Source organism: Pistacia vera, unplaced genomic scaffold (assembly GCF_008641045.1).
Source record: "Pistacia vera cultivar Batoury unplaced genomic scaffold, PisVer_v2 Contig228, whole genome shotgun sequence".
Taxonomy (NCBI): Eukaryota; Viridiplantae; Streptophyta; class Magnoliopsida; order Sapindales; family Anacardiaceae; genus Pistacia; species Pistacia vera.
In genome coordinates this window covers 228,768-244,577 of record NW_022196033.1, presented here as the reverse complement: position 1 = coordinate 244,577, position 15,810 = coordinate 228,768, and the positions used below count along the sequence as shown (strand labels likewise).

Genomic DNA, 15,810 nt, shown 5'->3' with positions numbered 1-15,810 from the left:
GTGAGAGAGATTGAGAGCTGAGCTACTGCATGGCGTGAGGCTGACGGCCTGAGACTGCTGCAGTTCAGCGTTAGAGAGACTGTCAGACGGTGGCTGCTGCACTTCGGCGTTAGACTGAGGTGAGAGTGAGAGAGATTGAGAGCTGAGGCTACTGCAGTTCGCGGAGGTGAGAGTGAGAGTTGAGTGAGTTAGTTTTTAGTTTTACTTTTTACATTTTATATTTTTCTGCCTCTTTTTTATTTTTTAAATTAAACACGGGTACACGTGGATATTACCCGGTCCATCCGTGTTTTCATGAGTGGACCGGGTACGAGTGACTTTCAAACGGATAATTAATAGTGTTATTTATGAATAATACTACAAATACATTATTCCTATACAACATTTCTCATACAATATTATATGGTAAAATATGATTGGGTGAAAGTTTAATTTTAACTTTAAATTAACCAATTATATCTTACTACGTAATATTGTATGGGAAATGTTGTACGAAAATGATATATATATAGTATTACTCATTATTCATACCTGCCAATTTATACCAGGTACCCATTTATCCGTAGGTACAGACAACGCTTTGCCAAGTCTATACCTACATAACGTCTGTGTCTATGTAATACATATGAATAAATTGAAACATCAAATTCTTCAAAAACACATTGTAGCAAAGTCACTTTCTTAAATAATACTATATTATATACAAACAACAATACTCGAAATACAATCAAAATGCGCAGGCCTTTCACCTAGTTTATAATACAACTAATGTTGCGTCAATCTTTTCTATCATAATTTATAAACTAGTGACTCATTTTCGTGTTTAATCAAACTTCTAGTTAATTAGGCAGACTTCAATCAAACAAGCACTCCTCCAAACCTTCGGTCAACAAAACTACCTAAATAAACTTTGCCAAAGCCATTCGAGAACAAAAGCATGCAATAAACAACAATTTGATTGCTTGCTAATAGAAATGTAAATAACTTTTCACAAAAGAGCCGTTGGTACTCACTTCAAGTGATAAACTGATAGATGCTTTACATAAAATGCGGCAGCATTGTGGAGGGTCGTAAATTGTTCGATGAAATGCCTGAACGGCATATTGTTACTTGGAATTCCATGATTGCTAGGTACATTAGTCAGAAAAAGAGTAAAGAAGCTATTGGGTTGTACAAAATGATGATTTTTGTGGGAGTTTTCCTGATGAGTACATGTTTTCGAGCATTTTTAAGGCGTTCTCTGAGCTGGGTTCTCTGTGCGATGGGCAGAGAGCTCATGGGTTGTCAGTGGTTTTGGGCGTAGAGGTGTCGAATGTGTTTGTTGGTAGTGCTTTGGTTGATAAGTATTCGAAGTTTGGTAAAACGAGGGATGCTAAATTGGTGGCAGGCCAAGTTGTAGAGAAAGATGTTGTGTTGTTTACTGCTTTGATTGTTGGTTACTCTCAACAGCGCGCAGATTGTGAGGCTTTAGCGGTTTTTGTGAGTATGATCAATGAACGGGTTAAGGCTAATGACTATACTTTCGCAAGCATTTTGATTGCTTGTGGAAATTTAAAGGATTTAGGTAATGGTAGGCTGATTCATGGTCTCATTATTAAGTCTGGTTTTGAATCTGCGGTTGCTTCACAAACTTCACTCCTTTCTATGTATTCTAAGTGCGGATATATTGATGATTCTTTGAAAGTTTTCAAGCAGTTTGCAAACCCAAACCAGGTGACGTGGACGTCAATAATTGCTGGTCTTGTGCAAAATGGTAGAGAAAAGATCGCTTTGGCAAATTTCAGGCTGATGATCCGCAACTCGATAAATCCAAATTCTTTTACTTTACCTAGTGTACTTAGGGCATGTGCCAGTCTTGCAATGCTAGAAGAATGGAAACAAATCCATTCCATAGTCACGAAATATGGATTGGATAAAGATAAAATATTCTGGAGCAGCATTGATTGACTTGTACGGGAAATGCGGAAATACAGAAATGGCAAGATTTTTTGATGACTTAACTGAACTTGATGCTGTCTCTGTTAACTCAATGATATATAGTTATGCCCAGGATGGATTCGGATCCGAGGCACTTAAACTGTTCAATAGGATGAAAGATCTAAGTCTGGTCCCAAATGAAGTTACGTTTTTAAGTGTTCTTTTAGCATGTAACAATGCAGGGTTGGTAGAAGAAGGTTGCCAGATATCTGCTTCTATGAAGAGCAATCGCAATATTGAACTAACAAGAGATCATTAGGCTTGTATGGTTGATTTGCTTGGACGTTCTGGAAGACTTGAGGAGGCTGAAACCACTGTTTTAAAATCCAGCCCAGTGTAACCAGTACTTGAAAGCCTCACCGGGTTGGGTTTGCATTATTTATATTCACTCAAAATCCTAGAATTTTGAATAATGATTTACGAACAATTGAAGGTCGGGATATTAGGGCTTTTAAAGAGCAAGTTCCAATGAGTATAATGGTGGCGACGGAATTGATTTTCGATGAGTAAATCCACTGAAAATTGAAAAACAGTAATATGGTCTTAGCTAGATGTGGCTTTAGCCAGGGTTGGGTTTTAAAATATTGGCTGAAACATTAATAAATCAGGTTAAGAATCCATATGTGGTTTTATGGAGGGCGCTACTTAGTGGGTGCAAGATTCATGGACGAGTCGAAATGGTGGATAGAATTAAGAATAGAGTGCTCGAGCTTGCATGGCAGATGAACAAGCTCATGTTTTGTGTTAAAATCTTTATGCTGCAACAGGCAAATGGAACCAGGTTATTGAGATGAAGACCACAATGAGGGAGATGAAATTGAAAAAGGATCTGGCAATGACTTGGGTTGATGTTGATCGCGAGGTCCATATCTTCATGGCCGGGGATTGGTCCCACCCAAGGTCGCAAGAGAAAACCGAAACACTAGAGAATCTAATTCAAAAGGTTAAAAACCTTGGTTATGTTCCAGAACCAGATTTGTGTTGCAAGACTTGGATGAGGAGAGAAAAGAGAGGTCTTTGTATTACCATAGTGAGAAACTAGCCATGGCCTTCGCATTATGGAAGACTAGTAATCAAACTTCTAGTATCAGGATTTTTAAGAACCTTAAGAGTGTGGGGATTGCCACAATTGGATTAAGCTTGTATCCAAAGTTGTTAATAGGTAAATAATTTCAAGGGATGCAAAGAGATTTCACTAATTCAAAGATTTTTTTTTTTTTTTTTTTTTTTTTGGTTGAAGTCAATACAGTTCATTTGGTTTAACTCTATTAACAAAGAAAAATGATATCCTTACAAAAACTCGTACAAAGAAAATTACAAAGTGACATCATCCAGAAGAAAAAACAAAGAAAAATTGAAAAAAGAGAGAAAGAGAAATCATGAAAATCAAGGATAGAGATTGTCTTTGTATGCCCCATTTGTACGTGTCTTTATAAAACTAGCATTACTCATTGACAAAAGGCCAAACAAAGACCCAATTGTGGTATACAATATAGAAATGTTTTTCTATACCATCATCATCGTTACAGTGAAACGAGAAATCAATTACTAGTGCAAAAACCGTCTAAAAATTCAAACAAACAAAGACAACAATACAAAATTGCCAAGTTGTACCTCTCTTGTCAAAGCATTTTTCATCCAAATTTTACAGTTTTTGTCAGGATGCTCAACGATCACTCCAGCATTGACAGCTACAGATATACTATAAGTTATCTAACAAATAAAACAGGAATTAAAGCCCAAGTTCTGAGAGAAGCTCACGCCATCTTGGAGTCTCTTCATCAAAAATGTAGGTCAAGGGCGAGATTAGAACCCCGCTGCCTCCAATCTATATCAAACAATATTTAAGAAATCAAATTCATCAAGTGGATCTGGCTGGGAGAAGCCGCCTTATTTCAAAACATGCATTACTGCACAAAAAGGCAGGCAGAGAAGATCCTTAGAAGTTCACAACCAATATGTTGAGATTCAAAAATGTCTGAGAACTACAGAAATTGGAATAAACCCGCTTATGATGGAAGGCTAGTTTATGTAGCCCAAAACTATGTATGAGCAAGAAAAACAATTAAGTTGGTTTTCAACAGCAATGGTTAAATATGAATAGGCAATGTTCCCTAAAAATATACCAGGCATGTTTATTCACTGCCTATTGAAAAGTCAATTCAACTGTGTATTATAGCAATGAAAAATGAAATCTTATCTATAAACCAGAAACAATTTTTGAAGTGTATTTAAGTATCTATTTATATCTTTAATAGATTTCAGAAAAAAATGTCACGGTTCATACAATTGTTATGTGTGTGTCTATGTGTGTATAATAGAACTATGACTCACCGCTCTCAGTTGCTGTACAGACTTGTATAGTGATTTCTTGGGTACACAAATGACTATGGCATAATAATCAGCTGTTACCTTCCCATCGCGTTTGCAAAAAACAGGACTGACAGTGGGTCCCTGCACATACAATCATTTAACAAACATACAAGAGTTTTTAATTGAGAAAACCAACTGCAGATGGCACCAATTTTATACAAAAAAAATTGACATTCTTCAGTGATTCCATGATATTGATTTCATATAAGGTAGGTGAGGCCATTGGGAAAGGACAAACACGAGGGATTAGTCATTTTTCCTGACAAGAAAATCTGGTTCATCCTGTCATGAACCAGACTTTGAGTTTTGAATTTCAGGTTGGAGATACCGATTTCAAATTGAAACGTGATCCTATCAGCAAATGCCTCATTTTGTTGGGTATGGGTCAAAGTAATTAGGATTGATTCACATTAAGTTTTAAAATTTAACCCCATGAAAGATCTCTTATAAATATTTATTAGGCAATACAATACTTTCTTATTGTTATCTTAAATTTCTTTTATTAATTGATGTTTCTAGATTACATTTCAAACCTCACCTGCAACCCAGATAATGAAGTTTGGCTCAATACCCGCTCAGCTACTTCCTCCGCGCTACTTCCCCTCATGTTTGCAACTACCTGCCTTGAAACATATAGATGAAACAAGAGGAACAGAAAGTAGAAACAATTGCAGCATAACAGACATTAAATGCATACCGTGAACTGGCCAACTGCCCTCAAATGGGCCTCCAATCTTTCAAGAATCTCATGGGTGGTGTCCAGTACACCTTTTCTCTGGATCAACGACTTCCTGCTTGCTACAAGAACAGCCTGTCCAGCATTGAAATTTGAGATAAGGCAAGATTTTAGAAGGCAGAACATAAAACCAGCTGCCAGAAGAGCCTTTCCTCAGCATTCACAAGATGCCAAAATCACCATATCTCATGGCTGGTGAGGTCAACAATGAACTAAGACAGCTTACCTGGCTTTCCAACACAACTCCACCCTCAATTTCTTTCAAGTTGTTCTCTCTGAGTGTTGTCCCACTACTCACAAGGTCCAAAATAGCATCAGCAATCCCCATCTAAATTAACAAAAAGAAGTGGTTTCTATGCATTATGTAGGGAAATGGCATGATTATTAATCATCACGACGCTACATCATTATCCAATATTCAAAGATCAGTAATAAAAAAGTGAACAAGATGGTGACAGATACAATGCACCTTAAGAGGCCATTTAGTATTATTTTATGAAAATGTTTTGCCAAAATGATACGAATTATAGATAGAGAGACATCAAATTATGTATTCATTCTACACATCTTAACCCAATAACCAAGAGGACTATGAAAACAAGATAACACGTCAAATTGACATGCCACGTCAATCAAATATCAAGTCTCACACAAATCTTGTTCCCCCCTCAGAAGGCAATAATATGCATTGTAAGGGGAATTCAGTAGGGAGTAACACCATAATATCATAGGACAATAAACTAATCTAGCTTTAAATTCTAAAAGGTTTTTATAATATCACTAAATAGTAAGAAATAATTCTCACCGCTGGAGCAGCCTCCAGGGCTCCATCAGCAGTAGAAAAAACCACGTGCTTCAGTCCATTTTCTTTCATAAACTTAGGACCCAGCTGCCCAGATACATGACAAAAATCACATCAAAATGAATCTTTTCAACACTAGAAACACAATATTGATGAAACGAAACATATGTCATACATATGTGAAGCCAGTAGCAACTCGTAGAGGTTTCTCAGCAGTCCACTGAGGCATTTGAGCTAGCGCCCGCATTGAATTCACATTTTCAAAAATCCCATATTTAGGGATCTGAAAGAGTAAAAGGTGTATTAGAGTATTAAGAGTAATAACTGAGAAAAATCAGCCTGCAGGTGGCTATCGATATAAATGCAAAGATTACTTACTGCAAGGGATAAATGGCAATCCCCATATTCAAGAGCATTGTGAACAATGATAAGATCTTCATTTCCCTGGCAAAAAGTGATGCAAAGACAAACTTATACGGTTAAAGCATATCCTCCATAATCATTCTACACAACAAAAACAGAAATTAGTATCCAAATGACACAACAATCTGCAAGGCCGCATGGCTACCCATAGAATCATACTAGTACCAATTCCATGGATCAGCCACCTACAGCATCACGCATCACACGATACGATATTTTACAATTCAAAAAAGTCAATAATTTAATAATGTGATAGATGCCCACGTTTAAGATGTTTCTTGGTACTCAAACCCATACACCCACTATCAAGTTTGGTACAGCCAGAGTTTACCAATCAAACTGCAGTATACTTGGAGCACTCAGATCATACACCCCTCCCCAGTTCTCTAGTGCGAATTAGAACCTTGCGAGGACCCCAACACTTGCATGGACTCTTGTGTGAATCCATTTATGTGTGTTTCATAAGTGCTTCTATTTATCTTTTTTAATCTCAGGATTCTATGTCATGCTTGGGTGTCCAACCAAATGCAAAATTTCTATTGCTTTGATAACTTTTTATTGCCAATTGGAATACTATGATTTCTCCTATTCTTGCTCAGTGTGACAACAGTATTATTGTTACAGGAAAGGGTAACTGTAGAAAGATGCAGCTTTTTCTAAATCTCCAAAACAAAATATAACATTCTGCAGGTTCAGCTTAAGAGCCGTTTGTACAATGACCACCCAAGGCCTTATAATTGATTTAAGTAAATAAATGGAAAAATATACATCTGAAAAGGAAATACAAGTAAAGTCAGAAATACACAGATGTCCACTCTGTGTAAATCACATGCACAGTTAGTCAGGATCCATGCAACCTTTGCAATGCATTACACAGGATACACAATACAAAAAAAAATTGTCAGTACATCCAATATACTTCTATATTAAAAGCCTAGAACTCATGCCAGATTTCAAAGCTTATCACAAGTTTCTTGTAATATGGAATATTCACAAAGTTGAATGAGCTGGTGTAAACCTAAATAGAATCAAAACTGAAACAGAACTTCCACCTTGACAGAGTCTCAATTTATAGCTTATTGTTCTCAAAGATTATCAACACCCAAAACATCAAGTTTAGGCAGAAACCAAAGTACAGAATACTGAAACAAATTCTCTCATTGGTGAAATCTTGACAGACTATGCAGTATCTCACTCTAGGGTGAGTTGGCATGACAAAAAGGTTCTAACAGTACACAAGCCAAGACTAGGTCATCTTGCCATCATACTTCTTTTTTAACATGAAATCAATCAAGTCTAGAGTCTCAACACTATTACATGAGCTGCTTCAATGGAATAATAATTAACAATGCCATTAAATTTCTTAAGATGAGGTGAGGTGGAAAACTCCCTTTACATTTTTTTTTTCTGAAAATGCACTTTGTTGGAGGAAAATTGACCAATAATATAAATTCCCAAAAACCATGTAGAAAACTTTGTTTCTAAAAACTTGTTTTCAGTTTCATGAACCCTTTTGGCAAAATATATCACTTCATATTTTTCCTTTGAATAACCTAATAACTTTTGAATTTGATCAGTCATTTCCTATACGACACATGGTTTTAGACGCATGCGCGAATGCATACATGTCCACACATGCCAAGCAGGCTGGACTTGTTCAGCATCATCAACATAACTCCAACAAAAACAACTGAAAAAGCATAAAACCCACAACAATGAGTCAAAACTTTGTAAGAGAAAGCACATCAGCATCCTATACCATAATGCTTACCTGTCCATATTCACTGACTGTATCCAAACCCACAATCCCAAGATCTAAATCTCCTGATAACAACTTCCTTACAATGTCTTTTGGCCGTTGAAACCAAACTTCCAAATTTGAGAGCTAAAAGAAAAGAAACGCCAAAATTAGAATTTATAGATCTAACAATTACAGATATAAAATAACCAGAAGAGAATGGTAAATGCATATTTGGAAAGAGAATGAGAAAAAAACCTGAGGGATTTGAGCAACGTATTGTCGAGGATTGACCTGCCTGACTGACAGTTGACAGTCCTTCAAAGGAAATAATTTAACAAAAACCGTCAGAATAGCCAATTCAAACAGGAATTAGTAAAATTCACCAAACTAGTAAGCTGAAATTTATTTGAAACCGTTATATATTTATTAAATTAAGTTATCATTTCATTTTCCTCCAACATGTCAGCTAGCAAACACAAGATTAGACAAGGGGTGCTAGAGTTTTTCACTTTCCAATTAATGAATTCTAGTTCGATTTTACAGTTTCAAATAAAGATAGCATTTGGAGCAATTTTTGGAGAAATATCTGCTTGGGCTCAAACAGTACTTTTTAGAGAATCACTTCATAAGTATTCACTAGTTTTTCCTCCAAAGAGAATCACTACAAAAGCACTCGTAATACTGCTTGGCGAATTTTTCTTGACAAGTACTGTTCTAATAAGTGCACTTGAGTGAAAAACACTTTTTTGAGAAACACTTAATACTAGTTTTTCTTTTTTTTTTTTTTTCTTTTTTTTTTAACGTAAAGCTGTTAAAAGTAGTTTCTGTAAGAAGCACTTTTACTCAAAAAACACTTGAATACAAAATACTCCCAAACACACCCATACTAATTACACTTTCTTTTGCATTATCCTTCTGTTTCTCAGTAATCTAAACACAGCATTAGATAAATTCAAGTTCATTTTCTTCACTGATTAAATCTTAGCCAAACAGATTAGATTCTTTTAACTAAACACATTCCAAAACTAAAAAGAATATCAGAACTGCAAATTCAGATAAATCAATAAATACAGAAACTAGAAAAGCAGAAATGAACTCGAAATCGTCACATATAAACTACTCACAGTCTCCATTTCCTTTCCTCCGTATTCTATTTCATTATCTTTCAGTTACTCAGTAACCAAACACACACGAATGCTCACTCATGTCCCTAGGGTTCAACTGAAACTTAAGATTTACCCAAAAATAAAAAAAAATAAAACAACAACAACAACGAAAACAATTTAATATCCTTCAGTTTATCAGCAACTAAAAACACATGAATTCTCATTCATTGTCCCCATAATTCTAACTAAATCTTATTCAACGAAATTATCTCCTTTTAAATTAAGTACATTTTCAACCGAAATTCAAACAAAAAATGAAAGCGAAAAGGCAAGTACCTTGAGGAGATCGAGAGTGTCGGCAGCCATGCGGCCTTTGCTCGGCAAGCCGAGTCGAATTTCGTTACGCTCGGAGATTCGACTGTCGATCTTGCTATTCACAACCGAGACTTGAGACTGCGAGACGCAGCAGGTGATTGTCATATTGGCGAGCCTCGGCTGTGGTGGTGGTAAGACGGAGATGTGAAAGGACGAAGAAGGACAGAGGAGGGAGAGAGACGGCGAGGGGCATTGTTGGAAACAGGATTGGAGAAGAGACGTGGCGGACATCACGGACATGGTTTGGCTTTCTGTTTTAGTTTGTTTGGAGGAAATTGAGGAGAGGCTAGTGAGTGAGAGAGAGAGAGAGGAGATGAAACGGCGTCGGTTTTGTCGTGCGAGTGTGAAGAGGTAAAACGCCGCCGAAGGTGAGAGGGTTGGTATTAGTGAATGAATGCCTGAATGGAGTTTGAGGAAGATACTCTTGTCTGGGCTCTGATTTAAATATACGGCGAATAATATTACATCAATAACCCTTCTTTGTTTTATATAATAATTTATTATTAGAAAAATAATAGAATTATAAAAAATATATATCAAAATTATATACCGAATAACGTAATAAAATTCTAACCGTTGATTAATATTAATTTATAATGAATCAATAGTCAGGATTTTACCACGTCATTCGGTACACAAATTTAGTACATATTTATCGATAACTATAACATTATTCTTACTATTATAACTGATTTTACATGAGTCTTACTAATTAATTTAGAGCTAACTAATTATAATTGAGAATTGTTATTATAATATTAATGTAATATATTTCTACCCTTATATGTTTGTTTACTAGATATGAAAGAGTCCCAAATTTTGACATTTGCGTCAAAGTGCTTTGAGGCTAATCTTTGAACAGTCCTTGAGGTTTGATAGAATCATGACGGATGATGAATTTTACCAAAATAGGTATTTTTTTTTTTCCCATCAATTAAAGGTACTTGAGTTAAATTAATGGACTTGAGATTGAGAGAACAATATTCTTATCCATTTTATTATATGAAAGTCAGTAATGGGAGTTAAATAGATATTATCCGTTTTGAACCCAATAACATATCCATTGTTAAGTATCAGGTATTATTAGTTTTGGTTTGCTTTGGACAATTTGGTCGGCTTTGGGCCCAAGATACTGCTCACTAAGTAGATAATATTCAATCTTGAGCCCAACACCACACCATCAGCATGGGTCCAAACTAGATATTGCTCAATTTAGGCCCAACTTCCATGAATTTCACAAACCACCTGATGGATCTTACATCCTCTAGGTACATTGCACCATCACGACGCAAACCCACTATGATACCAATTCTTCACAAACCACCTATGGACCTTATACCTTCGTGAAGTTGTCACATTGCACCATCGCAACGCAAACCCACTTTGATACTAATTCTAATAACTCAAACCCAAACTAAATAGATATTATTGATTTTGCATCTAACCAGCATGGTCTGCTCTTGGACACGTTGGCTTTAAAAAAAAAAAAAAAAAATTAAATAAAAATAAATAAAAATCTACTCTTGGATTTTGCTCATTCATTTGAAATACGTCTACTTAATTATGAAGACCCAAAACTTGTAAATCGAATTCAAATTTTTTTTTTTTTTTTAATGATCGAGATATCCAAATCAGCTTACTACAATTACATGAAACTTCATAGAATATTCCCATCAATAACACGTATGTTTCTTCACATTTTGACATCTTATTATAGATTTACTAGGGTTAAAGCCCGCGCGTTACACGAGTATGTTTTACTTTGTTATATTTCAATTATTTTTATATTTTACAACTAATATATAATATATCTATATAATATATCTAAATATTATTAAGTAGGAATGTCTTGAGATTTATAGCATTCATATTAGAGAATGGTTATATTTATACTATGTATAGTTTTGAATGATATTATCAAGAAAAAACTTTGGAAGGTAACTCCCTTATTTTCCATAAGAGAGACTAAAATGTTAAATTTTTATAAAAGGGAAAGTTTTAAAAACATTAATTAGAAAATTATATTAAATTATACTATCTATATATTTATATAATCCTAAGACATAGGCTATTTGAATGCCATGCAGGACTTTTAAAGCTCTAGAATTGCTTCATTTTGACATGTTGGAAGATTGTCTAACACGTGGCTGCATGTGATTGGTAACAATATGGTATTTTTACATTTGGCTGCATGGTATTAGTGATGACATGGGATATACGAATGAGTAGAATTTTTGGTTACATGTAGTTGAATGTAATTGGTGCTTGATATTTTTTGTATTAATGACACATATTAATACCAGTATTGATTCATGATTTATGGATTTGTTTAATCACATAAATATAAACACTTCACATTCACATTAAAGAGAGGGATATTTATTTGAAAGTAAAGGGATTGATGATTGATACGTTGTATTTGTTTGATAAGAATGTGAACGGTTGGAGTTATTTATATGAATTTGAAGGGAGTTATTTATAATAATAATAATATCCAAAACATTCATATAAAATGTCCCGCAAGATCCAAACTTATACTTTCAAAAACTTTAAGAATTTATCTAGAAATTAAGCAATCAAAACATATTTATAGGGTGGATGTTTTCAAAGGTGTTTCACAAACATTTGTCATTTACATTATTTACTTCAAGATACAAACATTAGGATGACAATAAATCATCTCCCCTCACGTGTAGCCCCGCTATCTCTAGCATCCTTCGCTTATGGTCTACCTGCAAAACAATCAACAATGAAAGGGTGAACATTAATCGCTCAGTAAGGAATGATCCATCTTATTCGAGATGTGCTATCCAACCTTAATTTAAACATATTTATTAACACACCACTTATCTTCTACATCTAAGTATGCTTCCCTTTTCTTACTAATTCTTATACTTTTCATCATTTTATCCTGTGGCCATATGAAACATCAAGTTTACACATACAAACAAGTATGTAAACATAGTGCACACACATCGAATGTCATGACATAACATAACCTCTAAATATAATCTAACATGAGTACAAATCATCTCATAATGTAAATAACATCATAACTCATGTATTGCAACTAAATATGAATCATCCAACGTCTAGTCGATCAGACTTTTCTTAGCATTTTAAGCACTTCATATCATCTAGCCTCAAATTTATCTAGAGCTCATATCATCAGGACGTGTGCTCACGCGTTATTTAGCATCTAAAACATATATTCATCTTTCCTCAACCGGTATACGAGGATATGCTGACGTGTTTTCCATCATGTCTATATGCATCTCTAACATTTTATGCCATGTAAATACATGTTTTAGTGAGCTTAATACTTTTTATTCATCTATGAATTATCAATCCATTTACATTACCTCTTGCTCACATTCATCATCTTAAAACATATAGTACATTGCATCTTCATGCCATTTCATTACATTAACCATGCATATCTAAGTAATGGGTAAACATTAGTACATGGGTTAATTACAACAATACATTAATAATCAATTCATAATCATAAGAATTAATTATGTTAAATCTTAAACTTTAATAACCCAAAGTTTATTCTTCAAGCCATTTTCCATCAATTTCTCAAACAAATTGTGTAATATACTCTCTAGCTAGTAATTCTTTGAGAAATATATGATAAAATCTACTAAATAAATTTTGTAAACATATATACATAGTCTAAAATCTGAAAATTCTAATTTTAATTCATTTAAATATATACACAAAATAACTGATAATACAAGGTAGTCTTAGACAGTGCCGCCAAACTCCTCCGCTTCTTGAAGTTCCACCCAACTGTAAATCATCTAGCACCTGCAAAACAGTAAAATAATGGAGTGAGCACTAATTGCTTAGTAAGTAAACCACACTGTACGACTTTTCTTCCTCCGTTACTCATGTTTTGATTTTCCTTTTCTCACTTTAATCTTTGCTAATATTCTTCATTCCTTTATGATATTCTGCATTCTTTCATGATATTCTGATTTGCTACTTATCAATGTGCAAAGACAATGAATAAAACTGTACATCATCGAGCACATAAGAAATACTGAATCATGTAAGTAGGATAATACATATGCAGAATAATAAACTTTCTTGAGAAGAGAACTTTCTTTTCCTTTCTGTTATCTGTCTCTTATGTTGTATCTCTTTCTTTTCTTCTCTGTTTCTCTTTCTTTTCTTTCTTCTATTCTGGTTTGCTGATCGGACTAGGTTGATGCATGGATTTGGAACCTTGGCCATGTGAGTGGGTATAGTCCTCATCTATGTGCATTGTTGACGGACTGTACAAATACTATATCTCTCTACTGTGGCCGCTTGCTCGTGGCGGCATGCATGTAGGTATGCTCTGCTGGGTACATTCCTCATCCAAATACATTACTGACGAACTATATAAATACTGTATCTCTCTGCTATGGCTGCTCGCTCGTGGCGGCATGTATGTGAGCATCTCTATCACTCACTGGTTCCTCATTGCAAAATCTTTATAACATAGCATGTTGTAGAAAGAGAATATAAAGAGATACTATACACATTTCAACATGAATTTCCAAGCTATGGAAATTCTACACTTGCATTCTTTAGTAATTTAGAGAATATATACATACTTGCATGTTAGCTTAAAAGAAAACTACAAGCCATTTTCTTTTCTTTCTTTCTCATTCTTTGCTAACACATATTCTCATTTACTAAATCAAGGCTATACATATATATCATCTGCACAATATATGCATGATCAAGCCCATTCTTTAATGTGCTTTCCAAGTTCACATATACAAACTTGCAAATTCATTATGGCATAATGGTATGTCATGACATATTCTACCATTCTCTACTATCACAATTGCCATATCAAAGTAACACTTTAACATGCAATTCNCTTGTTTGGGAAAGTGAATTTGTGGGGCATCTCAACTAAGGCTATATTGTCCACAAAGTGTGAGTCGGCATAGCTACTGTATAGGCTTTTCTTGGCTAGGGTCAATACTCCATGTATGCGCCTTAGCATAACTTCCATGTCAGCCAACTTCTTGGCCAAAACTCGCTCAGGGGGCAATGCGATTGATAACATGTCTACTTGATGGTGTGAAGGTGAAGTTGTCCACTCGACATGCTAGGACAATCCGAGTCGAGAGGTGAGGCATGGAGGTTGTGACCAACAGGGAGAGTTACTTGGGGGCTTAGGTCTCCACTCATCCGTTCTAAAGGAGTGAAGCCGAGTGTGACCGTTCTTGTGCTTTGACCAACATGGATGGTGAGAGGGGTAATTTGGGGGCCAATCAACCCATGAGGAATAGTGGAGCCGAGTGGTGCTTGGTGGGTGTAAGTTTGTCCACTCGACCCATGAGGATGAGCTGAGCTGTGTGGAGCTTGGTAATAGGGTGTGTCACTCACATTCACATGGATGGGGTGGCTGATGGTGGCGAACGTTTGTAGCTGTTGGTTGGGGATAATTAGAGTGACTGGGTCAAGGGTGAGTGATGGGTCAACTGATAGGGGTCATGTTTGCATCGCTGGGTCAGATGTGTTTATTATGGTTGGAGCTAAGCCATCCATTAAAGATGACTAGAGTTGGGACAACTAAGGGTCTGAAGTTAAGGTTTTGGGGTCAGGGATCATGTAAAACCCCTCTCCAGTCATCTTATATGAATGTTTTGGATATTATTATTATTCTTGCACAGGTTTTTTTTTTTTTTTTTTTCTAAATACAACTCGTTCTCTAAACATATATCCCTTGGATTCTCATTGAGGGATATTCAATAATAATATCCCACAAGATCCAAACTTATACTTTTAAAAACTTTATGAATTTATCTAGAAATTAAACAATCAAAACATAATTATAGGGTGAATGCTTTCAAAAGGTGTTTCACAAACATTTGTCATTTACATTATTTACGTCAAGATAAAAACATCAGGATAACAATAAATCATCTCTCATCACGTGTAGCCCTGCTGTCTCTAGCATCCTTCGCTTCTAGTCTACCTGCAAAGCAATTAACAATAAAAGGGTGAGCGCTAATCATTCAATAAGGAATTATCCATTTTATTCTAAATGTGCTATCTGGCCTTCATTTAAACATATTTATTAACACATCACTTATCTTTTACATCTAAGTATGCTTCCCTTTTCTTACTAATTCATATACTTTTCATCATTCGATCCCATGGCCATATATGTAACGCCCTACTTGAGGTACGTAGTTGCTGTTTCTTCTTTCGCTCTTTTTTGAGTTGGTTTTGGTAATACTGTTTGGTTGAGTGTTGTGTTGAATGT

General features: G+C 35.2%; 1 protein-coding gene and 1 pseudogene across 1 annotated transcript; one reads left to right on the top strand and one right to left on the bottom strand.

Annotated features, from left to right (window-relative positions):
* Nucleotides 1-1,033: 1,033 nt before the first annotated feature.
* On the top strand, nt 1,034-3,176 carry LOC116131038 (annotated as a pseudogene).
* Nucleotides 3,177-3,617: 441 nt separating this feature from the next.
* LOC116131087 (ATP phosphoribosyltransferase 2, chloroplastic-like) lies at nt 3,618-9,924 on the bottom strand. The gene is made up of 11 exons (XM_031416729.1): nt 9,495-9,924; nt 8,308-8,367; nt 8,083-8,196; nt 6,267-6,332; nt 6,064-6,171; nt 5,892-5,975; nt 5,313-5,414; nt 5,048-5,161; nt 4,889-4,969; nt 4,312-4,431; nt 3,618-3,805 (listed from the first exon to the last, which is right to left on the bottom strand). The coding sequence occupies exons 1-11, from the start codon at nt 9,771-9,773 to the stop codon at nt 3,710-3,712; spliced, it is 1,224 nt and encodes a 407-aa protein (XP_031272589.1). The 5' UTR covers nt 9,774-9,924; the 3' UTR covers nt 3,618-3,709.
* Between the last annotated feature and the right edge of the window lie 5,886 nt (nt 9,925-15,810).